This window comes from Chaetodon auriga, chromosome 4 (assembly GCF_051107435.1).
Source record: "Chaetodon auriga isolate fChaAug3 chromosome 4, fChaAug3.hap1, whole genome shotgun sequence".
In the NCBI taxonomy this organism is placed as follows: Eukaryota; Metazoa; Chordata; class Actinopteri; order Chaetodontiformes; family Chaetodontidae; genus Chaetodon; species Chaetodon auriga.
This window is the reverse complement of record NC_135077.1, coordinates 2,942,774-2,970,704: the sequence shown is the minus strand read 5'-3', so window position 1 is coordinate 2,970,704 and position 27,931 is coordinate 2,942,774. Positions and strand designations below refer to the sequence as shown.

Sequence of the window (27,931 nt, the reverse complement as noted above, 5' to 3'; positions counted from 1 at the left end):
CAAAGGGCGGGGCGAGGACGAGAGGGTAGCAACAGTTGCCCCGGTGAAGGCAAGGCGCCATAGTCACGGTAGTCCTGGCGACAAGAACCAAGCAACGGGAGTCAACAATAACAACGTAAATCTAAGGAAAAAAACTTGAACGACTTAAAAGGACAATACTGGGATAAACTAGAGGTGAAAAAGTAAAATGTTTAAGAATTCTTATCTATTTTGTCTTAATTGCATACGTGTGCTTGTGTGTACAGTCGTCAGCGTGAACGTGACGTCGGTCGAGTGTCCGCGATCAAAGTGGTTGTTAGCTTCTCTCCAAACGTTGTTATGGCGATGTCAGATCTTTGATAAGAGCACAAGATGGCGGGTGTGATGTAGCGTCAGTTGTACTTTTTTTTTTTTTTTTTGGCCATTTTTTTCAATGTTCAGGCTGTTTGCTACTGTTTCGACTACGATAAGAGCCTAATGAGACGTGAACGGTGGCGTGCTCACAGGTTTGCTGACTGTCTAACACGAGTAACTAGCAGCTCGCTAGCTCGCTCCAACGTCACAACTCAACGTGAGCTGCTAGCGGGGGAAGCTATCACTCTCGCGCTCTCAATTCACTTTTCGAGCCAGCAATCCACAAACATTAGATATGGAGAGGATCAGGAAACAGCTCACACAGCTCAGTCGTTTATGAGTACTACGCGATGGGATGTGAGCGTACTTTGTTTCATAATGTTTGTGTGACTTTGAAAAAGTTTTTGGTCTGACATTGGGCACGGCAGGTCGCTCCCGTGAACACGGTGTGCCGATGATCATCTGATTGTCCTGTTTGCCGTGTTAGTTTACGCAGGAGTGGCTTATCTTCCAGTGGGATGGCCTAAAGTCCCGACTGACACTGTAACCAATGAGTAATATTTCAGAATAGGGACTGTCCATAGTCGCGTTTATTTTCACCTTTGGTTAGTCGGTAAATGTATTTCCCTTGTTTTATTTCTCGTGAAACACTATGGTCGCAGTCCGTGAACCTTATTTTGGAAACTTGATCCATTATGATGGTTGACACCGCGCTGTGTTTTATACTGCACCAAACAGGAAAAGCTCTTGACTACCGCTTAGTCTCAGACAAAAGCCTTACTTCCTTCTCTGGTTTATGTTTCACACACACACACACACACACACACACACACACACACACCAGGTCTGTGTGTGGCCAAAACGGCTGAGGTGCAGCATCCATTCTGGGATCACCACCTAAGACAAATCAATGTAAACTCAGTGTGGAGAGCCTCAAACCGGTGGACTTTTCCCAGATCTAATGGTTTTAGTTTGTCCCCAGTGGACTTTTTTTTTAACAAGTTTTGTCTTTAAGCTTTTTGGGTCTAATGTATTTATTATATGCTCTAACTTTTCCAACTGTTTGTACACGGATATGGTGATAATAATGGTACAGAATAATGTGAAATTTCGTATTTGTTATTGAAAAATGTACATACGTTTTCTTGGGGGAGGACCCCTAAACCCCCTCCACACAGGTGCACCTAAGTCTTCTACAGACCTACCGAGCACGCTGTCACGTTTGTAGCTCCTTTATTAATGAGCGCCGTCTCTTTTTATCCACAGAACGAGTTCTTCAAAGCATTGGTTGCCATGGCAACTTCTGGATACTCAGAGGACCTTCAGCCTCAGCAGGCCAACACGGTAACCATAGCAACACCTGCTGCCACCACACCCACAAAGACGGCGCATTTCCTGTCCGAGATCCCGCCGACCTCTGGAACCATCGCAGCAGCTAACCAATCAGCCGCTGCCTCAAAAACAGGACAGGATGCACTTTGTTCTCAAGCACCGCCCACCCAGGCCCAGAGCCAGAAGGCAGTGGTCCCGACCACCCCCACGCAGCACTATGTTACCCCTGAAATCCAGCACTCTGCAGTCCAGAAGAGCAATGGTCAGAGCAGCTCGCCTCAGTACATCATAGTAACCGTAACAGGTGAGAGACGGCTGAATGACTGACAAACGCCTGCATAATGCATACTGCACTCACACACATAATACACACTTTCTAGTTCACATGGGCAAGGGCACAATACGACACGTGTTCTGAGGAAGCTTCAGTTTGTCCCACAGGTCTGTATGTAGGGTGTTAGCAACAGGTCGGATCATGGTTGGAGGCTGACAGTTTGTCTGGTACATAGTGATGGATTCTGGCTACCACACAGTGCAGAGGAGAGCTGTGTGTAAATCTTTGCCTGCACATCTTTAAATGCTTTCATGCTCGTCTCAAGTTGCCAGGGCCCATCATGATGTCTTGGAAATGCAACTTTGAATCACCTTTGGCTCTGGGAACTTGAAATAGGCATTTTCGCTATTTCATCTTATACACTAAACCAGTCATTATTTCTATTTGATAAATAACCAGCACCACGAAGCAATAAGCAAATTACAATCAGTTCACTCTATATTAGTTGACCTTGGTAATCATTTTTGCTCTTAAATGTGTATCAAGGGCACAGCCGCTTTCTTGTCTTAATACTAAGCCATGATTTCACTTAGTCATCAACATTTTAACAGCAGCAATTTTCAGGAACTGGCGAGTAGTTTGCAGCTGGTCATCAGTCGCTGCGGCCTTAGATGGCACTAAAACATGTTCCAGTGGTATCCACAGACATTTTAGGAATTATATGACTACATTTGTGCATAACACTCTGCATGTAACAGTTATTAGTTCTGGTGACGATGTTTGTTAACTCAGTGTTTCTTGCTCATGTAGGTTGCAGGCTTTCTGCCCTGCTGAGTTTCATTCCATCTTTAAGATTAGATGGCTAGAATAAAGAGAAGCAGAGGTCTAAATCTCATTAGGAGCAAAAAAAAACACCGATGTAGTTTGGCTGTCTGGTCGGGGGAGTTCATACATTATGAGGACAAAATGAGCTGATGGACTGGGTTGCTAGGTTGCATAGTCCCAAACGTGGGAGCTGATGGATGAAACCTGACTTCACTTGTGCTCTGCTGCTTTTGCTGTTATAGGGAGTTGGTGGTAGAATTATGTTGTTTGTTTGTTTTTAATTGTATAACATCAAATAGCATCAAGTTTGCAATTCCTGTAGTGGTACAAAAACATAGATAAGGTTGTACCCATGATAGTGTTACAATGTGTGCTTGCAGGGCTTTGACCTCTTCCAGATAGTAGTTTAACTTCATTTAGGCCATGGCTCTGTAAAAATGTATCCTTAATTAAAAATCAGTCATAAGCAAATCACGTAGTATTTTAAAATACGGAGTTAACTCGTGGAATAGACTGACCCCAACACTGGTGTCTCTGTGTGTTTATTTTAGGGCTGTCTATTCTTAGATCTTTTTGCCTGCTAGTATCAAGTAACACTGTGCACTCTCACCCAGAATGAGAGACTCACAGGCCTGGGGCTCGTCTCATTCTCTTGAAGTGGGACAACTAAGTTAGCTGAATAACTGCGCTTATTAAAACTTGGCGTTCCCTCATGTCTTGAGCAAAGACTGCAGTGGAAAGAGCTGGGCTCCACTCAGTGCACTTATGAAGCTTACATCGTGATCCTGCCTCATGTAAAGGACACCCTGACGATATAGTGCTTTTTTGTTCTATATGTCCAGATTAATACCAGGCTCGACTTTACACTGAATACAGAATAACTATACACAGACACAAGGTTTTAATACGTAACAACACAAAACAGAAGGTGTCATGTAGGAAAAAAATGTCAGTTTAACAGGCAGAAATTACAACAGAAATCTTCTAAGTACATATATACACACACACACACACACACACACACACACACACACAGTATTAAAATGTATATTTAAGACTACAGCTAGGATTATTTTCATTATCAATTAACACATCTTTTGATATCTTAATCAATTAATTTTATTGCCTAAAAAATGTAAAAAACAAAACAAAACAAACTCAGATGTCCGTGACAATTTAGCAAAGTCCATTAGCTTCCTGCAAAACTTTCATGGGATGAAAATTTAAAAATATATACTGTATGTGTATTATGTATTATCATGTATGTATTGTATGCCTGTTTTATGGGTGGCTTTTTATGGTTAAAGAACAGTGAAAGAGTCAAAAGTTCCAAACATTTGAGGAGAGGCTGGCTGTGATTTTGTACAAAGTTATCATAATGCAAAACTAAACTGAGAGGGGGGCTGTTCAGAGTTGTGCTGGCTGAAGTGTAACTAGAGATTTTTGCAGCATTTACCACAGGTTGAAGTAAGAGCAGCACCGTGAGTGCTGGACGCTGCACAGCAGTCACCTCACCTGAAAGATACAAAGAAAACATGACCCTCTCCCCCACCCACCCTCCAACCCTCCACCCTCTGTTTTCACCCCCCCTATCCATCATCCCTCATGCATCTCTCATTTTCCTCTCTCATCTGATCTGCATGTTTATGAGATGGAGTGATTTCTCTCTCCATCTGGGGAGATTAGCTGTCCAAGGCTGTCCTTCTGCATGCAAGATATAAGGATAAAAGGACACACACACACACACACACACACACACACACACACACATACACACACTCTTTCTCCTCCCCATGATCAGTCTCTCCTCAGCTGAACAAAAAAAAAAACTTTGTAGCAGGATGTTCTGCGGTGGCTGTTATTACAGTTTGGAAGCAGTGTGTCGTGAGTACTGAATTTGTGCTAATGGTGGCTGGCTTTTCTGTTGAGATTTGTCCCATGATCTGACGAAACTTCTCACCCTTCTGGTCATCCTTAGAGGGCTCCGTTCACTCCAACGACAGCCTGTCCGACTCCAGCCCACCTGCTCCTGGTGTTCCTTCTCAGGTGGTCCAACCAGTGCAGACCACCCAGCAGGTAAGATTCACTTGAACTGCATGGATTTGTTTTTTTGAGATTGTAGGAGCAAGTCACAAGAAATAGTCAAGCACCCAAAGGTTTATCAGTCACTGTGGCTTTACTCACCAGCAGAGGTCAGTGTTGCAAGCAGTGTCGCAGGCAGCCAAGAGGATTCAGAGTGGCCACATCAACAACCTCCAGCCTGTGCACATTAACCAGGAGGTAAACAGACATACAAAACATTTCTTCTCATCATGTAAGACAATAAATACGTGTAGTTAAAGTGTAAAGGTAATGTGATGGCGTATGCATTAGTATTGCCAACAAGATGTGGTGTGGAGTTTTGACTCATGTTTCACTCTGTTCATTGCTGTTTGCTTCAAGCTAGATGTATGGTAAGACAGAGCTAAAAAAAATTGTATTATATATGCAGTAGATCAAACATCTACATGTGAAGTGAAAGGGGTCGCCTGTGGTGATGGAACCACAGAGACTTCATTCCCCACGCTGCAGCTCACCTCACTTTTATGGAGCATTTTAGCATCTCATTGTTTTAGTTTTTACAGCCACCATATTCAGTGTTTGGGTTCACTCCCATCACTCTGTGCTGCTCTGAGCAGCAGAGGCAGCTGTTTTCAGCCAAAAAGCTCTGAAAACCCACAATCCACTACCTGCCCTGCATTAATGACACACAGACAGACAGTCTGTGACAAGCTGATGAACATAGGGGAGCACTTAGCAGATAAAATGTCAGATATTACCCAGAATAGCTGGAGGAGACCAAAAAAAGGAGCCCAAGAGTGTGGATATTGGACATTCATCAGGTACACACAAACACAACTCCAAATGAATGTTGACGTCGCTCCGTGTCTGCTGGATGCATGAATTGACAACTGTTTTACAGCCTGTTGTGTTTGTCCCCAAGCGGTATAAATAATCAGAGGATGCTGCTTTAAATCGCCTGTTTGCCTCGTTTTGCAGGTGGAGCATGTGTACTCTGGTCAGGTATATGTGGATGGAGGAGGAGATGCGACTTTTACCACATCCACCATGTGAGTAGAGAGGAACCTGCTCTGTGTGCATGTCGCATATCTCATAGACATGCCCCCACATGATCAATCACACACACCTTGCGACTTGCCTGGTAACACGTGTGTCTGTGTACTCATGTCTTTTCTGTCCAGTCGATCGAGCAGCTACCATTTCTCCGACTCGCCCCTCTACTCCCAGACCACTCCCACCTCCTCTTCCACTTACTACGAGGCCACGCCCAGCTCTGAGTCGGACATCACTGGCTCTGTGACCTCGCAGCCGGTTTCTGTGGCAACGGCAGGAGCCAATAGCGGGGGAGCTGCTGGGGGCGGAGGGGGCTATGTCATTCAGGGAGGTTATGTGTTAGGAGGAGGAGGAGGGGCAGCTGCAGGTGGAGGAGGAGGACAGAGCTACTCCAGCCCTAACTCTCGTGCCCCACCTGCTACTGTGAGTACTCAAGTTCAACATGAAAAATTCTTTATGTGTGTGTATGTATGTATGTGTATGTGTACACACACACACACACACACATCCATACATACACATATATAGTGGTTATAATGGAAGAATGAAAATCTAATTCTGTGTCCACTGTCCATCGTCCAGGTGCAGTGGCTGTGTGATAACTATGAGGGGGCAGAGGGGGTGAGCCTACCTCGCTGCACCCTCTACTACCACTACCTGCTGCACTGCCAGGAGCAGAAACTGGAACCTGTTAATGCTGCATCCTTTGGCAAACTCATCAGGTCTGTCTTCATGGGGCTACGAACACGGAGATTAGGGACCAGGTATACACAAACACACGCACGCACATTGATTTTGATGGATGAGCATCTCAGGGCTTTGTCATAACTCTTCATGTTTGTGTTTCAGAGGGAATTCTAAGTACCACTACTATGGTCTGAGGATCAAATCAGGTTCCCCTCTGCTCAGACTGATGGATGAACAACAGCACATGGCGATGAGGCAGCAGCCTTTCTCACAGAAGAACAGGTATCCACACATGGCCACATACTTGTGTCCTCTCAGCTATGGGTTTAATTTGCACACATGCACACGGGCATATTGTCGTGCCAAAGGTGAACAGAGAATAAGTGCAACTTCGTGTTTAAGATTTGTTCAACACCAGATGTAACTGTTGCTTAGCTTCCCGTGTAACTGCAGCCTGTTTAAAGTGCTCCAGTGGCAGTGTAAGCTGTGTTTTCCCGCCTGTGACCCTTTCTCTATGCGTCCCTGATTGACGGGTACTCTGTCCAATAGGATAAAGCCAGTTCAGAAGAGCCAGGGGATCACCAATGGGACGTCAGGCGGCTTGGGTCAGCAGCAGGGAACGGCACTCTGTGATATTTCGGCACAGGTGCAACAGTATCAGCAGTTTCTGGGTGAGTAGCAATGCACACTCCCTTGTTTTTGATTTTCTTTAAAAGAAGTCAGGTTGTGATGAAGATTGGATCTGACATGTCGAGCTGAACATCTTCCCATTACTCTGCGCTCCCTCTGTCTCTCCGCTGCTGCATTGTGTAGAAGCATCAAGGCCACTGCCAGAGTTTGTGGACATCGATCTGCAAGATCGAACCCTGCCTGATGGGATCCTTTTAGAACACCTCAAGGCCTTTCAGACTCTCTACAGAGAACACTGTGAGGTAGGCAGGCAGGACACGCACACTGATTATGACACTCTGGATTAGAGCTTTGCTTTGTTCTCTGTCCACATACACAGGTCATAGTCCTTGACGTCCTTACTGTTAAAAGCCTGCTCGAATCTGATGTGAGATTGAAGGGAAGTTGTTGTATAGCGCATAAATGTTAAGTGGAACATTCTCTCCGATCAAAATGTCAAGCAGTCATGACGCCAGGGGTGTGAAGACGGCTTAGACGCCTCAGTGGTATTATGTGTGATCCCCACAGGCCATTCTGGATGTGATGGTCAACCTTCAGTTCACTCTTGTGGAGACGCTGTGGAAATCCTTCTGGAGGTTCAGCCAGAGCAGCGACGCGGAATCACTCAACCTGCAAGTGGCACTGAAGCAATCAGATGAATGAAATACCTGCACAAATATCTCCTCTGCTGCTGGAACTGAGTATGAACGGTCTGTCTTCTCCTGCAGGCACAATGAGTCTGAGAAGCGTCTGCCCAAATCATGCCTGGTGGTCCTGTGCAAGTATGAGCCGGTGCTGCACTGGACCAAAGAGTGCGACAACATGCTCTATCAGACTCTGGTGGAGATGCTCATCCCTGATGTACTGAGACCCATCCCTAGTAAGTTAGTGATGTCCATAAGAGCCCTGTATGCAAAACTGTTGTTGACAGATTTGTAGCATGGCAGCCTGAAACGGGGGGGGGGGGGGCATTGGTCTGTCAGTCTGTGGGCAGGGTCAGCTGTTTTACCTTCTGCTGAACACCTGCATGTTAAAATGTAAACGCGAACCCTTTCTGCCTCTTTCTCCTCTGTACGTCACCACCAACCCTGCCTCAGGTGCCTTAACTCAGGCCATCCGTAACTTTGCCAAGAGTCTGGAGAATTGGTTGACAGGCGCCATGATGAACATCCCAGAGGAGATGGTTCGCATAAAGGTGATCTTCAGTGTCTCAAGTGACCACTTTTTATTAGATTTGGTAGGATCTCACCGTCTTGGTTTGCATTTATGTGTTTCTTTGCTGTCTTCCTGTGATCGGAAAACCCAAGATGTACTTGACTTCCCAGTGTGAACTGAGCCTTATTTGTGCCTCTTTCCTGACATACGCCATCTTATTATCACTCCTGCTTCTGTCCTTCAGGTGGTGTGTGTAGGCTCTTTCTCCCAGACGCTGCGGCGCTACACCAGCCTGAACCACCTGGCCCAGGCAGCCCGCGCTGTCCTCCAGAACTCAGCCCAGATCAACCAGATGCTCTCAGACCTCAACCGGGTCGATTTCACTAACGTACAGGTTTGTCCTGCTGACTCTCTCCTTTCCCCCTTCTTGGCTTTCACTGTATATTGGTGTTTTAGATGAGTTGGAGCAGAACCCTGACGCTCTCCACCCATGTCCCCCTCAGGAGCAGGCATCCTGGGTGTGTCAGTGTGAAGACCGTGTGGTGCAGCGGCTGGAGCAAGACTTTAAAATGACTCTGCAGCAGCAAAACTCTCTGGAGCAGTGGGCGACCTGGCTGGACGGCGTTGTCTCTCAGGCCCTGAAGCCCTACGAGCACAACCCCACCACCTTACCAAAGGCTGCCAAGGTCTTTCTGCTCAACTGGTCCTTCTATAGGTGAGGCGGGAAAGGAAACGTGTGTATATATATACGAATATTTGGTTTTATGTTGAAGCTCATTCTCTGTATATTCACTGCTGTCTCTCCAGTTCTATGGTGATCCGGGACCTGACTCTGCGCAGCGCTGCCAGTTTTGGCTCTTTTCACCTGATCCGCTTGCTGTATGATGAGTACATGTACTACCTGATAGAACACAGGGTGGCTCAGGCTAAAGGCGTGACACCCATTGCAGTCATGGGAGAGGTATGTGTCTGCACATACAGCCGCTCACGTGGTTCAGTCTGCACGTGATAATACATGTTTAAAAGCGTCCAATCCTTACTCTGTGTTGCAGTTTGCCAGCACCATCAAATGCCGAATCTCTCCGGACCTGGAGAAAGGTAATTTCAGTGTGGTTCTGCTCACAAATAGTTTCGAGTTTGTCGTCCGATGACTTGCCAATTTTTCATTTTCCATCAGAAGAAGAAGAGGAGGACGAGGAAGAAGAGAGCGATGACGAGACAGGAGAGCTGGTGCTGCAGTCCAGCTCTCTGAGTGCTGTTGACGATGAGAAGGAGCCGATGGAGCCGCCCGCCAAGCAGCCCAGGACTAGTTTAAATCTGCACACTCTGACCGAGACCAACAGCACACCACCTTAGTCACATGATCGTGTAATTATCACACACACACACACACACACACACACACACGCTAGCTTTAAGTTTAACATCATGTCATCCCATTCTGTCATCCTATGCTTCTGGTTTGCAAACAGGTGATGTTTGGTGCTGAGTGTGTGAGTGTGTTGCTGTATGCCTTTGCTAACGTGAGAGTGGGAGAGCCCTTTGCCAATTTTATATTCTGTACTTTTGTGCTGCCATTCTTTTCCTCTTTGCCTTCACCTGATCATTTACAGCCCTTTCCTCGCTCCCTGTGCCTTCCCTCTGTCCACTGGCTACATGTCAGTAGCCACTCCTGTCCAGCGCAGCATACTGTACACAGTATAGCTATATATATTCTTGATTCCCTCCTGCCCCGCCTTAACCACTGACCTGATTGCTGTGGAGAGATGATAAGACTCCAGTGTTCCTTATTGTGCTCTATATTCACAAAAATCACTCACCTTGCCTTTTAAAGCGATGACTATGCAGGGGAGCTGGACTTTAATGAATGGCATTGTCTGAAATGTACATTTTTTAACCTCAGAGTAGCATCTGGAATGATACTGCATCATGGATTTTTTTTAGCACATGGATGTTGATTGACAGCTGCTTGTGGATGCCATGTGTGACATTTTTATGTTCTGAATGTTTCGTTATGAATTTGGCCAATTAACTGATACCCTGTGCCTTTGAGAGATTTCTAGCTTGAACGAGCTCGTGTTCTATATATTCTGTATTGGTGGATTAATAAATGGAGGTCTCGTGAAGTAGTCTTGGTGTTGTCATGAACTTTTAGTAGATGTGAAAAAACAAATCTGAGACGGTGACAGTCAAGCCTCGTTGTGGTTCTGCCCATTTGCTGTTCCTCATCCATCCTTTTTATCTACTCATCCTCCATCCGTTCATTCAAGCTCATAATCTCTCTTTTCTACACACACACACACACACACACACACACACTGCACAGACAGATGGCTCAAGTGCTAACCCAGTACACAGACCTTCATGATGCAGTGCAACCTGACTGGGCCGCAGGACAAGGCCAAAGTTTATCCCACCTGGTCGAGCAGCACTTACGACACCATATCCACGACAGCCTTTGTGCCACTTAGATGTACCAGCTACAGCTATCACCAAGTTTTTGTAGTGTAAAACTAGATGTTTATTTTCAGGGTATCAATGTTGAGCATTTTGCAAATAACCTATATTCTGTACCTTTTGCGAAAACTGTCATATATCCAAACTATTTGTATGTTGTTTAACCATTATTGCCTTAAGAAAATATGTCGTGGTGTGTCCACCATCCAGATTATTGAGCTATATTTTTATTGTGATGGTGGTGATGGTAATGGACATAGCATGTGAACATGGTGACTGTTTCGATGAACCCTTTCCAAAGAGCACATGCTCAGCCAGCAGCCTCTTACATGGCATGAGCAGATGTTGATGCTGAGTTTATCAACATGAGTGTTGGACTGAGGGGAAAAAAAATAGAAACTATAATGGTGGTGGTGGGATGTCCTTCGGGATGGTCTGACCACCCAGATCCCACCAAAGAGCACTAAATAGAAAACAAGGGTACATTTCAAAAATCTGACTTTAAAAAAAATAACCCAAAAAACTGCTAACTGCGATGTCACCATTAAAAAAATGGGACTTGGATTTTGTCCTTAGCTTGTGCTGCTGATCCTTTTCTAAATGAGCTCCTCTTGGTGTTCTTCTGAAGACCTTTGTTCTTAAATCTGTTTGCAGCTTTATTCTCACTGTTAACTAAAAGGATGTGATTGCTCTCAAAACTTGTGCCAGAATCTTTTTCTTCATTGGACCATTTCTACTTTGCCTTAGTCATTACATCACCTACACCAGAGGTCCCAAACCTTTTTGACAGGGAGATTCCAGCATTAAGTGTTGCACTTGAATAAATTTGGGAAACTCAGAGGAGGTTAAAAAAAAAAAAAAAAAACAGCCAAAAACAAGGCAGGAGAGACTGAGATGTACTTTTAGTCTCTAGTTTGGGTCAAGCTGCTCCAAAACCACTGGATCCTACATTGCCCATAATGCAGTGTGACAGCATGTCTTATTAGACTCTCACTGCCTGCTAAATGCCCACATGCTCGGTCACGTGGTACGATAGTTAAAAAAGTGAGCCCACGAGCTGGCAAAAGTCAATAAAAACCAAACGTCTCTGGAGAGCTTCATCGGAAAGGGGGAAAGGCCAAATGATGAGACAGAAGAAGAAGAGCCAACAACTTCCAAGAAAAAGAAAGCTGCATTTTAAGACAATGTCAGCGGTCCTGCTTAAATTACGGGTTTATCGCTTCAGGTGATTCACGCACTAAGGCCGCTCTGCGTAATGAGTGACGACAGGCTCGCAAATGAGGCAAAGACGCCTTCTCGTAGAAGAGAAACAAGCAGGGCTCCCACTAATTACAACAACTACATTCAGGGTAATGGTGAGTTGTATTTTTAATAATTTGTCTTTATTCGTTTTTATGCCGCTCCGGCAAATTATTGCTTTACGTGAAATCGGTCCGTGGCGCAAAAACGTTTGGGGACCCCTGGTCACAGGTTGCAGTTGCCTACTGGTTGTAACCAGTTAAACCAAGGACTCATTCATTCTCCTTGTTTTATCTGAATAACGATTAGACGCTTGAGGGGATAAAATGATGCAGTAATTTCTGAGAAATAAAGGACAAACTAGACTTGCGAGGAAGTATATCAGGGTCCAAGCACAATGACGCAATTTGGACCCAGAGGTTCACTGACACGAGGCCATCAGCTGGCAGAGAGCACCGCTGAAAACAGCTGGAGCAGGCGGTTTAACGTGTGCTGCTCTAAATACAACAGATGCACAAAAAAAAAACAAAAACGTTTGAACATTTTATTTTAACAAAATATCCCAATAGAACATAGTCTCACTTCCATGCCAATAAACATACAGAATGATGTCAACCAGCTGAGCAGGTCACTCCAACAACCCTCTACCTCCATGACACGTTTAAAAAAAGATGCCAAGAGTCAAGTGATGGCTTCACTTTGTCTCACTTTAAATACTGCAGCCTTACGAACCAACACAGCTAGACTGAGCCGGTCCAGGCTGGGTGAGGAAACAGCTCGTTCAGAAGCAGCAGAGTCTATCAAACGGTACATACACATGAAACACGCACACACTCACACACACACATTTATCCTCCGGTGGAAATCCTCTAATGAACATTACACAAGTGCAGATATTGCATACATTCATTGAAAGACACACACACGCGCGCACATACGCATTCGCACTACAATAACGGTACACGTTTATGTATATATATATAAAAAAAAACTAAATGTATAAACTCAATCTTTGTTCAGTCCAGCTCTTGGTTTTGGTGGTTGCAATGATACACAATTACAAAAAAAAAAGGATAAAACATGTAAAATGAAACACAGAAAACCTAAAAAACCCTTCATCATCTTTACAGTATTTCATGGAGAGCGTTCTTTGTTCAGTTTCAGTTTGACACGTGTTTTAACTACATGTTACCGAAGCCGAGTCACTGAACGTGTGCAGTTCTGCTGAGATCCAGGTCGAGCTCCATGCTGACGATGAGGCCCAGTCGACGTGTATCTGTGTGTGTGTGTGCTTTTGTCGCTGTTGCTCCGACACTTGTGGTCCTCTTCTTTCTTCATAATACAATCCAGGTACACCGGTCACTGTCTGCCAACACTTGCAGGGACGAGCCTACGGGTGAGAAGACGAGACGTTTGAATTAGATTTAGAATGATCTGCTTAAACAAACATGTTTATGCATCACTGAGTCCTCTCCCTGGACCAGAGGCGTCACAATGCATGACAGAGTTCACTGCTGCGTGATGCAACACTCCCGTGACACAGACCCACTGGAAACGACTTTCTTCACTGTGATTGGCCAGCGTGACTTTAGGGTTATATTGTCGCCTGTTGGTTTGTACAGACAGCGTTTCTGAGGAGGACCCAGTTTTAAAAATACCCGTGATGTGTGCATGTGGACGAGGCGTTAAAGAAACAGAGCAGCCATTGATGTTATTATTCCCACCTGTGCTTTTTCTGCTGTGAGAATCTAAATATGATTCATTATTGGTAACATACTGGTATCTGATATGGAAAAAATGTCTAGCAAACAAATGTGTGCCCTTCATCACATTCTTACTAGCGAACAAGATCAGGGCTGTATAGCAATCCAAGCCTTTTAGCTACATGTGGCTGCGTTTGATAAAAACCTTCATCAACTTGAGAACAGTTCTGGAACTAAGACGACAAAAGGTTCTGAACGCAGCATGTGCTATAGAGCAAACGATGCTCGTAACTGTGACCTAACTGTGGTTCATTTTTCTGCCCTTTCTGCTAACGCCTATATTTTTCACATGCACACACGCACTTGAAACACATTCAGTTCCCTTGTGCACAAAATACTCCCCATCTGATACAGATCTGACACTTGCGGAAGAAATCCAGTGATATTTGACCTCAGATGAACCAGAACCCTCATAGACTGACATCTGGACAACATTTTGAGACAGTATTTGGTCTCTCTTAGCGGGTCTGTGGTAGATATGTGGATACAACCCCAATTCCGAAATCTTGGGACACATTTGCTAATCCTTTTTGACATTTACTCAACTGAAAACAGTACAAAAACAATATTGAATGTTTGACGTCATCAACTTCAGTGATTATTGTAAATATCTACTTATTCTGAATCTGATGCAGCAACATGTTTCAAACAAGTTTGGACAGGATCAACTAAAGACTGGGGAAGATGTGGAATGCTCCAAAAACACCTGTTTGGAACATTCCACAGGTAAACAGGTTCATAAGTAACAGGTGAGAGGATCATGATTGGGTATGAAAGGGGCATCCTGGAAAGACTCAGTCAGTCACAAGTGAGGATGAAGCGAGGTTCACCACTTTGTGAACACATGATTGGATGAAGGATGTTACTACATGGACTCTGGAATCATTTAAAAATGACTTCACTCTGTTTTTATTTACATTGTACACAGCTCCCAACTTTACTGGAACCCAGGGCTGCAACTCACCTTTGTGCAGCGCTTCATTGGTCATGCGATTAATGTAGCGGGAGCTGCTCTCTGGAACCAACCACTTCATCACCGTGTTCACACAGGACTTCCTGTAAGAACTCCACACACTCCCACTGACAGGAGAGATTAAGATTAACACCTTCACCACAACGAAACCGAGCATAACAAGAAAAAAGGGCGACAAAAGGCGTGTGAGTGTTTGTGTATGTGAGGATGTGGCAACTAGTTGCTCACCTGGTCTGACCCTTGACTTCGGTCAGGTCACCAACACCCACAGTGCAACACACGCCTGTGTTTAGGTCCCAGCTGACCTGCAGGTTGGAATGGTACGTGTTTGGCCTGGGAACAAAAACAATAAATAGCAGACTGAGAGTGGCAGATGCAGAGTTCAAAAAGGCTTTGGGTTTATTTAGGGCGCGTACCTGCAGTGCTCCTCATCTGAGTTGGAGAATGCCAGTAACAGCAGACCAATGTTGATCATCACAGTGTTGGTTTCAGGACACACCTGATATACATCAAACACACATGATCAACAGGCCAAAATGTTCCTCCGTGTTGGTTTTTAGTCAGCTCAGAAACATGAAAGTTAAAAATCACAGAGTGTAGAAAATACAGAATGTAAAACAAGACAGGAGCATATTTCTGAAAGTAAAGCACAGTCGATCCAAAGAGTGCAGATCTAACGACACTGACACCCTAACACACTACACCTCCTCCACCTGACAACAACAGTTTGCAACCCAGAACAGTTCTTGCGTATGAAGAGATGCTGCAGAAAAACAGTGTCAGGAGTGATGACAGTGTGTGTGTGTGCGTGTGTGTGTACTGACCTCTAATATCACAACATCATAGTCGCTGAAGGAGCAGAACTGAGGGCCCCAGGCGGCATCGCTCCTGATGACCTCGTTGATAAGATACTCAAAGTCTAGAGTCAACTGCTCCACACACACACTCTGCAAGACAGATCACGCAGGTTTGAACATACAAAAACACTGTCAAGGTACCAAGAGTTAACACACAAACCCGAACTATTTACACGTGTGAATGTCTTTCTTTTTAGTTAATGCTCTCCTGCTCTTCTCCTAATTTGGTGAATTAAGTGTTTGTTTTGACCAAACCAGAGTTGGTGGTGATTGAGCCAGTTTTAGCAGACTGATGCAGTGCTCTGAGACGAATATCTTCAGCTGATTACTGACTGTTCATTCCAGTTTAGGACACCTTGATACATATAGATACACTGGCTCAAACACACACCTGTCCGTTGTGTGGCCCAGTGACCAGCTGCAGGTTTCGTCCTTTAAGGTCAGTGACTGTGAAAGGGAGCTGAACTTTATCATCTTCATAACCTGGACACAGAAACAGAGAGGACAAATGCAGGTCAGCAGTTTCAGACTATATGAAATCTCTCGTACTCGGTGTCCTCCTCTTTCTCTCACCTCCTGTATTCTGCTCCGCTGCCCCTGGCTGTTGGAGGCGATAGTGTAGGCGTGAGTAATTGACATATCCAGGCTCACTGGAGCCGGCCTCCTGGGATGAGGACGGGGTCGGAGGAGATGACAGCGATGAGGAAGAGGAGGCAGGAGACATCACTAGGTCAGAAGACTGTGGCAAATTATGACTCCCACCCGACGTTGATGCTTGTGGTAAAGTAGTCCGTCTCTCCTCCACCGTCCTCTCTCTGAAATAATCCTCCTCTGTCCTCCTCTCTACATTTATCCCTTTGTCTCCTGTTATCTGTGCTGCCTGCTTTTCACCACCATCCGCTGTTCTCCTTTCTGCCTGGCCTTCATTTTCTTTCCCCCCTCCTCCTCCTCCTCCTCCTCCTCCTCCCTGGGCCCGCCTGAAGAGGTCAGCTGCAAACTCCCGGGCTCGCACGGCTGCTTGTGACTGGCTAGGAGAGGAGGGTATTGGAGTGGGTCTGTTAGGTGGCAGTTGGCTCTCTGGAGAACCCTGAGGTAGCGAGGAAGAAGAGGCCAAGGAGTTGGAGGAAAAAGCAGGAGAGGCTTGACTTGACACGGCTGCTCTCATTGTGTAAAGGATCTGCGACGACTGACCCTGCTTACCTGTAAGAGACAAAGAGGGAACTGAAGAACAACCTAACGCTGAAACCAGGCTAAACAACGTCAGCCTGATAATAAAAAATCTTACAGGTGTGGTTAATGACAATGAAAATGAGTATTAGAAATAACAATTGGTCATTTTAGCTTTATCAGTGCGACACAGTGGAACCAATATAGCACATTGGGCACAACAGGGCATCCTCCAACAAAACACAGGTCATTCTGAAAATGCCCCAATCTGACCCTTTTCCAGTGCACTCTGGAGACAAGCAGGCAGTGAGTCTTATCTGGAGACAAAGTCTAACATACTGTATGATCACATGATTTTAGTCATAAGAAACAGACAAGGATAAGGAAATGTGCTTATTCGACTATTGGTGTGTGTGTGTGTGTGTGTGTGTGTTACCTGGGCAGAGTGAGATGCCGCAGGCCACCAGAGAGTAGCTTGTGTTTAACAGGATGACCTGGTCCTTCTTCAGCTGAAAGGCTGGCTGAAAAGTGGGGAACGGGTACACCACCTGGTACCTGCTGTTGAGCACATAGCCATGCTCGAGACACTCACCACTTCCTGGGGAGAGAAAAGGATGAGCTCAATGAGAGACAGTGACAGAGAGAACAGTGCAGTGTGTGTGTGTGTGTGTGTGTGTGTGTGTGTGTTTGAGTTTACCTGTGCGTATGGTAGTGGCCGAGGGAGCGGGGCAGCAGTGAGAGCAAGGTTTAGGAGGAGGCATGGAGGCAATGGTGATGTAGATGTCTCTGTTGTTTTCATCGCTCATCATTAAATTCATCAGGACGGAGCTTGAACTGCGAGTGCTGCCGGGTAGAAAATTACTTCTCAATTAAATTGCTCTAGTTTAAAGTGAATCAGCTCCGTATGGCTGCTGATTGACATGCTTATCATTCCTTACTTGAAGCCAAAGATGACAATTTTGGAGTGGTCATTTGGCCACTCACACACAGTCAGGTACAAGTCGCTGTAGATTTCCTCTCCTGCAAACAGACGTACATGATGGACCTAAAGAGAGACAAGCAGACAAGAGATAAAGGAGAAGATATTTTGACATGAAGTTGACTTATCCAGGGTCTCCTGTTGTAATTCTCACAGGAGGACATGCTGTTGACATGTGAATCTGAGGTTCTAGTGAGTACATTTCCTTTACCTGTTTGAGTCTACTGTGCAGGTTGAACTCCCACCAGTAAAGATGGTAAGTATAGAAAGAGAAATCATCGTCTTCTCCACAGTCGCTGGTGTAGGACAGAACGTAGCGGCCGCATTTAGTGAAGCCAAGAAAGATATGTCTAGAACCAAAAAAACAAAAGTGAGGCACCACTGTCGTACACGTCTCAACCCGAACAATATTACATATGGGAAATCCTCACTCTAAACACAATGGACACAAGCAGGGAGGCAAGCACCAACCTCATACATCAAATTAGTATTGGCGCTGATCGTGACTCTAAGTGAGCTCAACCAGATGTACTGCAGCCCAATGTATAAGACAAGGTACTTAATGACAACAAACCTATGTATTAGACAGACACACACTGACCCTGCTCTCAGGAACTCCTCACTGACAATATTCTTCAATGGGACACACACTCGAGGTGGCAGCTTCCTGAACAGGCGTTGAGAAAACTGTCCTGACAGCTGGAAAACAGGTAAGAGAGAGGATACAGATGTAGAAAACAGAATAAACAAATACGTAATGAACATGAAGCATCGCAATGTATGTAAAAGAAATAGGGTTTGCAGTGGTCATGCAAAAAGCCTTTCCAAACTACACAGCTTCATCCAACGCCCTGCACAGTATTAACACACTTGAGTATTTACAAGGATTGCGCACACGCAGATCAGTTTTCTGTAACGTGAAATCGTTCAGTGTTTAACGTTAAACCCGAAGGTTGAGGCTGCATTTATGAGCTGTCGAGTACTACAAGTTGTTGCTGTGGATTAGCTGAAGCCTACGGCGACTGATATGAGGGTGTATACCACTGGCTTTAATAGCTACAATGCTAACACTGTTCATTTACATTTGGATGTCTGTGGGCCTGCTAGCGAACGACACCAAGCGAGCCAAATGCCGAGAAACACTGGTAGAAAGCAGGTAACACTCGACGTTTCATACTTTGTCGCATTAACGTTAGCTAATTAGCCACCTGTCTGCCATTAGACGTTAGTTAGCTTCCGAGCTGGTTAGCAGCTAACCTAGCCACAGAAGCTATTGGAGACAAGGAGGCTTTCACTGAAGCAACCTCGCATCATTTCTGAGCCACTCTTTACGTGTTTTATGTCACATTTTGTGGCTTCACGCTCACCTTCCCACGCATTAGAAGCTTCACGACATGGTCTTTGTGTCTTCTTTGAGTTTTTTGTTTGCTATCGTCCTTTTCGGATTTCGAGCTGGGCGCCATCTCCCACTGAACTGCTGTCCTCGTTCAAGGCAGAAGCGGCGCGATTGGCCCACAGGCTGCACGAGACTGCCCTCACTCGCCGGTGGACACATCCATCAAAACCAAAACAAAGGTAGGGCACCACAGAGGCCACATCCTGTGTAAAGCCACCATTGAAGGGTCTCAGTAGGTCTGTTACATGGTGTGACTCCCGGCATGACAATTATCATGAAGAATCAGACAAACGTGCCGTTTCATCTGATACGACTTCTGCATTAGGTCTTAAAATGGTGAGCAGCCAACTCCCACACACAATGCTGACGACCACACAAAGAAAGAAATTGGTTATTTGAACGTTTTTATTTAAGTATTTAAAAACAAGCTGTAAAAATAAGATTAAAAAAATCAGCATACAGTAACGGAACCTATTGGGACAAAAAAAAACAAAAAAAAAAAACAAAACTCCAACAATAAAGAAATTAAACAAGAGGGCAGTCAAGCACACAAACACACATGCACACACAACCAACCTACATACAGTAGGACAAGCTAGTGCCTTGTTACAACCAACTTACTGTTCAGTGGCATACAGTATACAGACACACACAACCCCCTTAAGGAAAATAATTACAATGAATAAAATTAAAACTAAAATCTTGACAGCAGGGAGAAATCGACCTGCAACTGGGAATGTTCTTAAAAATGAAGTTTAAAAAAAAAAAAAAGTACCAAGGACAAGAAAAGGAGACGACCAACATTTCTGTGTTTTTTTTTCTTACAAACATAATATCTGAATATATTCAAAATACTGCTAGACCGTTTTCACCCTCAGGAAATTGATAGGGGAAAAACTACTGAAATGTCAGTCAGTGTTGAGATGCTGTTGTGCTAGCTTGCAAGCAAAGATGCTCATTATTTCACATTTTAAAAAAAAGGATCAGATGTATAACAAGGAGTGGGTGAGGTGGAAACTGATTCATGGGCAAACTGAACTGTAACCCAAGTATTTATTTAGTGCTTTGTTCAATGCATGGGCAAAACGTGTTCCCTTTTTCCTTTCTTCAATTTTGACATTAAAAAACAACAAGAAGTTGAGAATATAAAATGTCTGGGTGGATGAATAAACCATGGTCTTGTCTTATTAAAGCCAAAAAGGAAATCTCTTGATAGAAAAAACAAACAAGTCCAGAGAGCCATCGCAACCACCCAACAGACCAAGCCATTCGTTTACTGGGCCTGAAATGACACATCACAGACAAAATTTAAGTTAATCAGTCTTTGCTTTATACAGAAATATGAAAATTCTCTCAGTCTGGTGTGTGTAAAGTACATGAATACACCCATAGTTTCATGCAGGATCACAAATTAACAGCTGTCAAGTGCAAAACAGTGCTTATAGTACAGTATCCATCACACTCAGAAACAAAATTTGAATGCATTTGGTTTTTACATGTTCTTAAACTTTGTTCCTGTTGAACAATGCACAGCTTTGACTGAAGACTGATCAAATAAACATGAAGATAAAAAATGTGAGTTCATATTCATATTAACATCTGCTCTTCATATTGACCCTGTCACAGTATCTCTATTTAAAACACAAAAAGGTATTTTAGGTTTGACGCGGAAAGATTTCTATAAAATTGTTATTTGATCTTTTAAATGTGTTCTTGGCAGGTATTTGTTTTTAGCTTACTCGAGCTTGTCAGCTACAAGGTTCATTTTGGATACTTGTCATGGATGTGCTACCTGCTGTCCCTGCTGTGGAGCAGCTGCCTGTCCAGGCACCTGCCCTCCCTGTCCATAGTAGGCAGCCTGCTGTCTGTAGTACTCAGCCCAGGCTGCGCTGTAGTCCTGCTGGCCTCCAGCTGCAGCTCCTCCTGCTGCTGCAGCTGCTGCAGCTGGAGCAGCCGGAGCCCCTCCACCTGGCTGGGCTGGAGAAACACACAACACACGGTTTCATGTCACGATATTAACAGACATCAGTATGACTGATTACTTTAACGGTACTAAATGTAATACAAGCAATACTCAGTTTGATGTCTCAGACAGAACCTTATAGTTAAATCTCACAGTTTAAGGAAGTACTTTTGACTGTCTGAGTACATACTCATGCCCATCTTCTTGTAGTACTCCTCCCAGGCTTTAGTGTAGTCTGGCTGCCCTCCAGAGGCCTGTGCTGCTTGGCTCTGATCTCCTGGTGCTGCTGCTGCAGCGGCTCCTGGAGCCTGGGCTGCCATGGCACCCCCTGGCTGTTGGCCGTAATACTGTGCATAATAGGCTGCCCACGCTGCATTCGGGTCTGCAGCTGCCTTACCTAATTATTGGAGATGAGATAAGGGACAGTTGTTACTGGACTACTTTATATGAAATTATGAGACAAAGGTACACACAGAAAATCAGAACATATGTTGGATGTCGAGGAGCGATTTTTCAGCTGAACGGAAAGTTTACTACTACTGAGGCAGAAGATAAAACAAACTACCTGCTCATTCAGATGTTCTACATTAGAAAACACATGAAAGCAGACAAAAGTATGGAAGCATACAACTTTCACTAAAGTTCCACTAAAGACGTGGATGGTCACTAAAAAAGACAGGGTACGTTATTCATGTTCACCGGTTTTCGCGAAACTTAACGCTGATTTAATTCAATTTGATTTAATGATATGCAAACAACCTATTTGTTGCACTTGTTCTGTTTTCTACCTCTCCTTTTCATTCTGCTGTTGTAACAAGTGAATTGCCCCAGTATGGGATCAACAAAGTCTTCTCTTATGAAAGTACTTACTGGGGTCATGTGGACCTGGGGCTTGCCACTGCTGGTATGTATTTCCCCAACCCTGAGGACAGAACTGGGGGCCACCAGGTGCAGCTCCACTGCAGAGAAGGACAGAACCATTTATTCACAAAGAGCTTATTCATACCGGTCTCTTCTGATGGGAAAAAAAACCTAAATCAAAATTCCTGCAATCAAGTGTTGTTTGTGGGTTGTACTTACTGAGGAGCACCAGCAGGAGGCCCTGCATTATAAGGGTTAGGATTATAGGGACCCATTGGACCAGCTGGGCCTCCTGGACCAGAACCACCACCCACTGGACACAAAGGAGCCTGGAAAATACAGGAAGAAGCCATTCAAACTACAAATTAGTAAAGAATTTGTGTTATCCTTTGATAGTCATTTGAACTGTGTATTCCCTGCATGCTCTGTGAGTCACCTGAACGTACCTCAATCTTCTCTTCTATGAGCTGCTTTGCGTGGTCAATCTGTTGTGGGGAACCTCGGATGGTGAACAGTTTGAAGTTTGGGTCACCGTTTGGTGGAGGCTGGCGGGATATCTCCACAAATGCACCCGTCTGTTGGTTGATGGACTTGACGTTCTCTCCTCCTCTGCCAATGACAAGCCCACATTTGTGAGCGGGAATGGAGAAAGTCATCTCTCCTCCTGGAGGACCCCAGCTCCCCTGGCCTCTACCCCGTCCTCGCCCACCAGGCGGCATCCCTGAACCAGGACCTGGGGGGCCCTGTGGAGGAAACATGCCTCACATTAGGTTTAACTCCTCAACAGCAAGTCTCTGTTTTTTGTGCTCTATAATCAACATAGAAATCAAGATCAAGACTTAAAAAGAACTCAAGAGCCGGCCTCTGCACCCTGTACCTACCCCCTGCCCACCCTCCTCACGGGCACGGATACTCTGTAGCAGATCAGTGATGATTGAGGCAGCATGCTGACACTGCTCTGGTGGACCCATAATATGGGCAATTTTTTCAGGACCTGTACCATCATCTGTACGGAATGACAAAAGGACACACAGGTTCATTGGTGGGGATTTGTATAGGGACGGAGAACAAAAAGGATCAACTGGAAGGAGGATAATTTCCATCCCAGCCACTCCAAATGACAGATTTTTTTAAAATCATCACTGACGTCGTAACAATTTGGATCAATATGTCTTCACAACTGGTCAATATTCTAATAGCTGTAACTTTAACTAACTGCAGATGTGAAAGTTGGAATGCCAACACACAATTGTATTAGTGACCTATTTTCCTGTCAATAAAATGGTTAAAAAAAAAAAAAAAAATCAATGCAGTTGTTACTTCCAGAAAACGTTTGGAGCGCTAACCTGGTTTAAACTGTATCTTCACTCCAGCATCGCTCTGAATCTTCTTGATCATCTCTCCACTTCGGCCAATTACAACTCCCACAGAGTGGCGGGGCACAGCTATCTGTAGCATCACACACACACACACACACACACACACAAAGTGAAAAAGTGATAAACCTCACCCATTAATTAAAATCACACTAAACATGCAGAATACATTCACACATTATTCTACAGCTAAGAAAAAAGGTCTTTATTACAGCGGCTAGTCACAACATTTCTTCTTGTATTGAAACGGATTACTTACGTCAATGCCACCTCCCCCTCCTCCTCCCATCCTTGATCCGTACTCATTCCGGTCTCCAAAACCTGCATGATCCCTGTCTCGTAGAATCTCATTAACCATCTCCTTTGCTTGCTTTAAAAAAATAAAAAGACAGCACAAAGAAGAAAGGAAGACATGATGATTTGAACAGTAAATAGGGGAATGAAAATTTTGGCTGAGTAGGACATTTGTTTCAAGAGAACCTGCACTTTGTAGGGGTCTCCAATGATGCGCAGGGGTTTATCAATGTTGGGTGGCTGGGATCCATCTTGAATAAGAATCATTTTCACTCCAGCCCGCTCCTAGGATTTTGCAGGAGAGGTATTCCACTTGATTACACACACACAGCAAATGCAACTAATCCCAGTATGAGCATGTTACACTGTTAACTGGTTACAGTACATCCTCTTATTAAGTGATAACAGAAATCAGCACAGAACTTTCCTAATAATCATTTTCTTTTCTTTCCGATATTTGTACTGTACTAACACTCTGATTCTCACCTGCAGCTGTTTGATGGTCTCTCCTCCTTTGCCTATAATAAGGCCGGCTTTGCCTGCAGGGATGATCATCTCCTGCATGGAACCTGCTTGCCCATTGGTGGACTCATGCCCCCTTGACACTATGTCATCAATTAGTGCCTTGGCTCTCCTGGTAGGAAATTCAAATGAAAGAAGGGTGATGAAATGAGGCAGCGCAAGAAGCTCCAGCTGCACCTACGGGATGCCACAGCAGCAGCAGACTTTGAACAGGCAATGCTTGGCTTTGCCAAGCTTGGCTCAATTCATGGAAGTCTAGGGGATCAAGTAGCACCTCCTTTCAAAAAGAAGAAAAACGTGCTGAATGTCTAGTTCTTGCCACTCGTTAACCTAAATACAAATTTTTCTAACCATTCTTAGATGTAAAACAAAAAGGAAATCCTTACATTTCATGTGCCCGTCATGGTTAAAACACTTTTGTGCCCTGACGTGACCTTCTCAAACTGTTAACCCCCCCCCCCCCGACATCCACCAATCTGTTGTTTATGAGGTAGAGATGATTAAGTGCCAATGTACAAGTTAACAGGATGCTCTTTATTACTACTGTATTTTATATCATCTAATTTCTGCCATCAATCTCTCGAGTTTAGGTCTAACAGTGTTATTTCTTCACCTTTGAGCAGAGTTGCATAGGCGTACATAAACAAACAAAAAAAAAACAAAACAATTTTGTCTTTGAGAGTTGAGTTAAGCAGTTGCACTGAAAATTCAGAAAAACACTGTTTTAAACACCAACTTACTGCACGGCATCTGGTGACCCGGTCAAAGAAACGCTTCTGTCTGAAAGACCGGCACTGTCTGTGAACGAATACGAAAAATATGTATCAATCCAAGAGCAACTGGAACATACTTTAAAATCTGTTGACTTAACATGTCTGGGGTTAGCACATAGCTCACCGTGCGCAATCTGGACCTTGCAGCCAGAATCCTGCTGTATTTTGTTAATCTGTTCACCTCCCCGGCCAATGACTTTAGGGACAACAGCAAAGACATGAAGACGTTAGTTTGAACACGAGTAATGCTGCAAGGCAGGCATCATGTATATGGTTTAGGAAACGTATGTGCATGTACTCACTGAGACCAACCATGCTATCAGGTACCCTGTACTCTTCTGTTATTGTGGAGGGTCTAACGCTGCAGACAAGTATTTAAAAACAAACAAAAAAAATGTATAAAAGGACTGCATCTCTGTCACAACAAGCACCAAAAGTGTTTCTGTAAAAGAAACACTAAAAATAACTAGACAGTATACCTTTGTTGGGAGAGGGCGGCCAGCTGAGCTCCAATGGCTGTAAGAGAAGGAAAGAATGGTGAGTGTTTGGAAAACGAGCTGAGCGAGTCTTTGTAATAGGACCAATGTGTGTATTTAACGTACACAATGCAGAATCTATTTCGCTCTGAGATGCTACCTTCTTAGCATCAGGTTCATCTGAAAACAAAAGAAAAAGTGAGTCTTACAATGTGGATAAACAAATGCAGACAAAGTGGCTGTTTGTGCTTGTTTTTTAACCTGCTTCTTCCAGGGATCTTTTCTGTGCTGCAAATGGATAGCTCTCAGCACCTCCATTGTTGCTCACTGAGGTAACACCGTCTCCACCGATTTTAGCTGCAATCTGGAAAGACACACCAGATGAAACAAGTGGAGACAAGTTTTGGTAAGAGCATTTAAAACATCACCATCATAAGTAGCAGACCTTTTAGACCTATTTTGCTCTATAACTGTGATTTCATGCAAAGAACGAAAGATCACATAATTTACAATGACCCAAGCTGATCAGTTTAATCATGAGGTGCACCATACTGATGATGTCATCTGGGCCTGGAGATGGCAAATTTAGAACAGAATGCCTTAGTTGGGGGTCTGCAGTTTAGAAGACATGGACATTTACCAAGGAGGGGGATGGTTGGATGAAAGATGGTAATGAGTTGCAATATGGGAAGTGTGGGATCTAGTCTTTTTGGGGCTTGAACAATACTGTGGACAAAAAGTCAGGATATCTGTCTCTACTGCAACAATTTTTATCTTTCATTTTTAAATCCGTCTCACAAGTGACTCATGATGATGATGATGATGATGGGTGCTATGATAAAACTGCTTGAGTATCCCTTTAATTTCTACAGAAGTGAAAACGGAGGGACTAAAATGAGATACAACCACCACAACAACAGCACCTTCTCAGCATCTTGAATAAAGCTGAATTAAATGATTTATCAGCAGACAGAAAATTAATCTGCTACAGTTTTGTTGATGGATTCACTGTTTTGCTTGATAAATTACATTTAAAAACGCCAATATACCCTAACTTGAGCTTCTCAGATGCAAAATTTTATATCGCTGTTGATTTTTTGTTCCTCTGACTAAACTAGTTGTCACCTTAAGGGTTTGACTAATTAATTAAATTGAGACAAAAAATATATATATATATTATTCAATAATGCCACCCTTGGTGACTACAAAGATCTACAAGGTAGCCTCACACTCGTGACACTGACCGGGGAGGAAACACGCGAGGAGAAATTTTAATCACCAAGTTAAATTACTTCGAAACATCATTTGTCCATTTAATGCTACTCATAAAAATAATACACCAAGACAGTCGGTTGACCTTACTGCGTGACAATCATAATGTTACAAAAATGTTAGTTTTTATTGTTACATTTTTCCAAAATGCGGTTTCACACATTGAGAATGAAACTTAATCATCGGCTAACGGATAACTAATGTTATATTCGCCAACCTAGCTAGCTAGCTAACTTAGCTGAAGTAGCTAGCTAGTCCATTTAACTCAAACCCAGGCTTTCGGTGGTGATAAGTCCATTTATTTGAATGAAAGAATGAGAGATTTAGAGAAAAGGACGTTGCCGCTGTTGCTCAATCCACCCCAAACATTTCCAACAGATCACTCAACCTTGCAAGCGTGTCAGACAAATGGCACTGCCATTAGCTAGCTCGCTAGCTAGCTAGCTAGTTAACTCAAGCTAACGTCACGGGTAATTAAGCTAGCTCCAGTTTCCCACCATCCGACTACCTCGCCGGTTCCCTTCTCTTGTAGACGAGCTCTTGAGTTACCTGTCTGGCTCGTTGTACAGCATCCGCGAAAGCGTCTTTTTTCATCCCAGCACCGACTCCGTTCGTCGGCAAACCGCCGTAATCAGACATGCTTCTCACAAGGGGCAAACAGACACAGCTGAATAGCTTTAGCCGGGTCGAGCTGCGCAGAAGCGGGAAGGCTAAACAGGAGCGCACGGGGGGCACCAATGTGAGCGAGGCTGCTTACCACGCCGGCGAACTTCCCTACTTAAAATAACCAATCACTGAACCTTCAACACCCGGGCTCTCTTCTTCTTTTCTTCTTCCTTTTCTTCTTCCTCTTTATACTCCTTCCTTATACCTTTGTGTGTTGATATAAAGTAAAAACACCGCCACCTCGTGGGCTGGAGTTGGGCTGGCTGAGGCGTACATCAGACGCACTTGAGTACAAACCTGTATTTATACTGTTTAGCTAGACTTCTTAATTGCCTACGTGCATGAAGCCATTTATTATTTAGAAACTATTTTACAATTAGTAGCATTGTAACTGTAGCTAAGAAAATGACGTCCTGGCAACTGAATGCAACAGGACTGAGCAAAGTGAGGAAAGCTACGTGTTTTCAACATTTCAGTTCTTCAGAAAAAAAAAAAAAAAAAAAAAAAA

At 44.2% G+C, this 27,931-nt stretch overlaps 3 protein-coding genes across 8 annotated transcripts; 1 reads left to right on the top strand and 2 right to left on the bottom strand.

Moving 5' to 3' along the window:
- The first annotated feature begins 47 nt into the window (after positions 1-47).
- Positions 48-11,544, top strand: rfx1b (regulatory factor X, 1b (influences HLA class II expression)). 5 transcript variants are annotated; one of them, XM_076727891.1, is made up of 18 exons: positions 48-174; positions 1,600-1,969; positions 4,743-4,840; positions 4,955-5,044; positions 5,804-5,874; positions 6,007-6,301; positions 6,461-6,642; positions 6,728-6,847; positions 7,115-7,236; positions 7,379-7,497; positions 7,763-7,866; positions 7,963-8,114; positions 8,332-8,429; positions 8,634-8,783; positions 8,893-9,104; positions 9,197-9,350; positions 9,442-9,487; positions 9,567-11,544. In XM_076727891.1, the coding sequence occupies exons 2-18, from the start codon at positions 1,627-1,629 to the stop codon at positions 9,743-9,745; spliced, it is 2,535 nt and encodes an 844-aa protein (XP_076584006.1). In that variant the 5' UTR covers positions 48-174; positions 1,600-1,626; the 3' UTR covers positions 9,746-11,544. The 5 variants fall into 5 exon arrangements, with proteins under 5 accessions (XP_076584006.1, XP_076584007.1, XP_076584004.1 ...); XM_076727892.1 differs by having other exon boundaries at positions 4,952-5,044; positions 9,570-11,544; XM_076727889.1 differs by having other exon boundaries at positions 4,952-5,044.
- A 1,072-nt stretch (positions 11,545-12,616) lies between these two features.
- On the bottom strand, positions 12,617-19,492 carry dcaf15 (DDB1 and CUL4 associated factor 15). Its single transcript, XM_076727896.1, has 13 exons — positions 19,192-19,492; positions 18,426-18,523; positions 18,036-18,174; positions 17,784-17,890; positions 17,543-17,688; positions 17,282-17,443; positions 16,252-16,878; positions 16,070-16,161; positions 15,646-15,768; positions 15,238-15,320; positions 15,050-15,154; positions 14,813-14,928; positions 12,617-13,475 (listed from the first exon to the last, which is right to left on the bottom strand). The coding sequence occupies exons 1-13, from the start codon at positions 19,285-19,287 to the stop codon at positions 13,420-13,422; spliced, it is 1,950 nt and encodes a 649-aa protein (XP_076584011.1). The 5' UTR covers positions 19,288-19,492; the 3' UTR covers positions 12,617-13,419.
- A 122-nt stretch (positions 19,493-19,614) lies between these two features.
- On the bottom strand, positions 19,615-27,622 carry LOC143319181 (far upstream element-binding protein 2-like). 2 transcript variants are annotated; one of them, XM_076727895.1, is made up of 18 exons: positions 27,307-27,594; positions 25,747-25,849; positions 25,612-25,665; positions 25,489-25,525; positions 25,312-25,370; positions 25,134-25,205; positions 24,977-25,034; positions 24,201-24,348; positions 23,901-23,999; positions 23,680-23,790; positions 23,391-23,493; positions 22,926-23,050; positions 22,491-22,787; positions 22,264-22,373; positions 22,054-22,142; positions 21,374-21,580; positions 21,013-21,197; positions 19,615-20,502 (listed from the first exon to the last, which is right to left on the bottom strand). In XM_076727895.1, the coding sequence occupies exons 1-18, from the start codon at positions 27,394-27,396 to the stop codon at positions 20,494-20,496; spliced, it is 1,956 nt and encodes a 651-aa protein (XP_076584010.1). In that variant the 5' UTR covers positions 27,397-27,594; the 3' UTR covers positions 19,615-20,493. The 2 variants fall into 2 exon arrangements, with proteins under 2 accessions (XP_076584010.1, XP_076584009.1); XM_076727894.1 differs by lacking the exon at positions 19,615-20,502 and having other exon boundaries at positions 20,509-21,197; positions 27,307-27,622.
- Positions 27,623-27,931: the final 309 nt, after the last annotated feature.

Coding starts and splice junctions, on each gene's coding strand:
- rfx1b (XM_076727889.1), top strand. CDS start 1,627: ATGGCAACTTCTGGATACTCAGAGGACCTTCAGCCTCAGCAGGCCAAC. Junction 6,848..7,114: donor CCTTTCTCACAGAAGAACAG/GTATCCACACAT, acceptor TCTGTCCAATAG/GATAAAGCCAGTTCAGAAGA. Junction 8,784..8,892: donor TCGATTTCACTAACGTACAG/GTTTGTCCTGCT, acceptor TGTCCCCCTCAG/GAGCAGGCATCCTGGGTGTG.
- dcaf15 (XM_076727896.1), bottom strand. CDS start 19,287: ATGGCGCCCAGCTCGAAATCCGAAAAGGACGATAGCAAACAAAAAACT. Junction 18,175..18,425: donor GAGGAGTTCCTGAGAGCAGG/GTCAGTGTGTGT, acceptor TTTTGGTTCTAG/ACATATCTTTCTTGGCTTCA. Junction 15,769..16,069: donor CTGGGCCACACAACGGACAG/GTGTGTGTTTGA, acceptor TCTGTCTTGCAG/AGTGTGTGTGTGGAGCAGTT.
- LOC143319181 (XM_076727894.1), bottom strand. CDS start 27,396: ATGTCTGATTACGGCGGTTTGCCGACGAACGGAGTCGGTGCTGGGATG. Junction 25,850..27,306: donor CTGTACAACGAGCCAGACAG/GTAACTCAAGAG, acceptor GTGTCTTTCCAG/ATTGCAGCTAAAATCGGTGG. Junction 24,349..24,976: donor GGGTCACCAGATGCCGTGCA/GTAAGTTGGTGT, acceptor ATTTCCTACCAG/GAGAGCCAAGGCACTAATTG.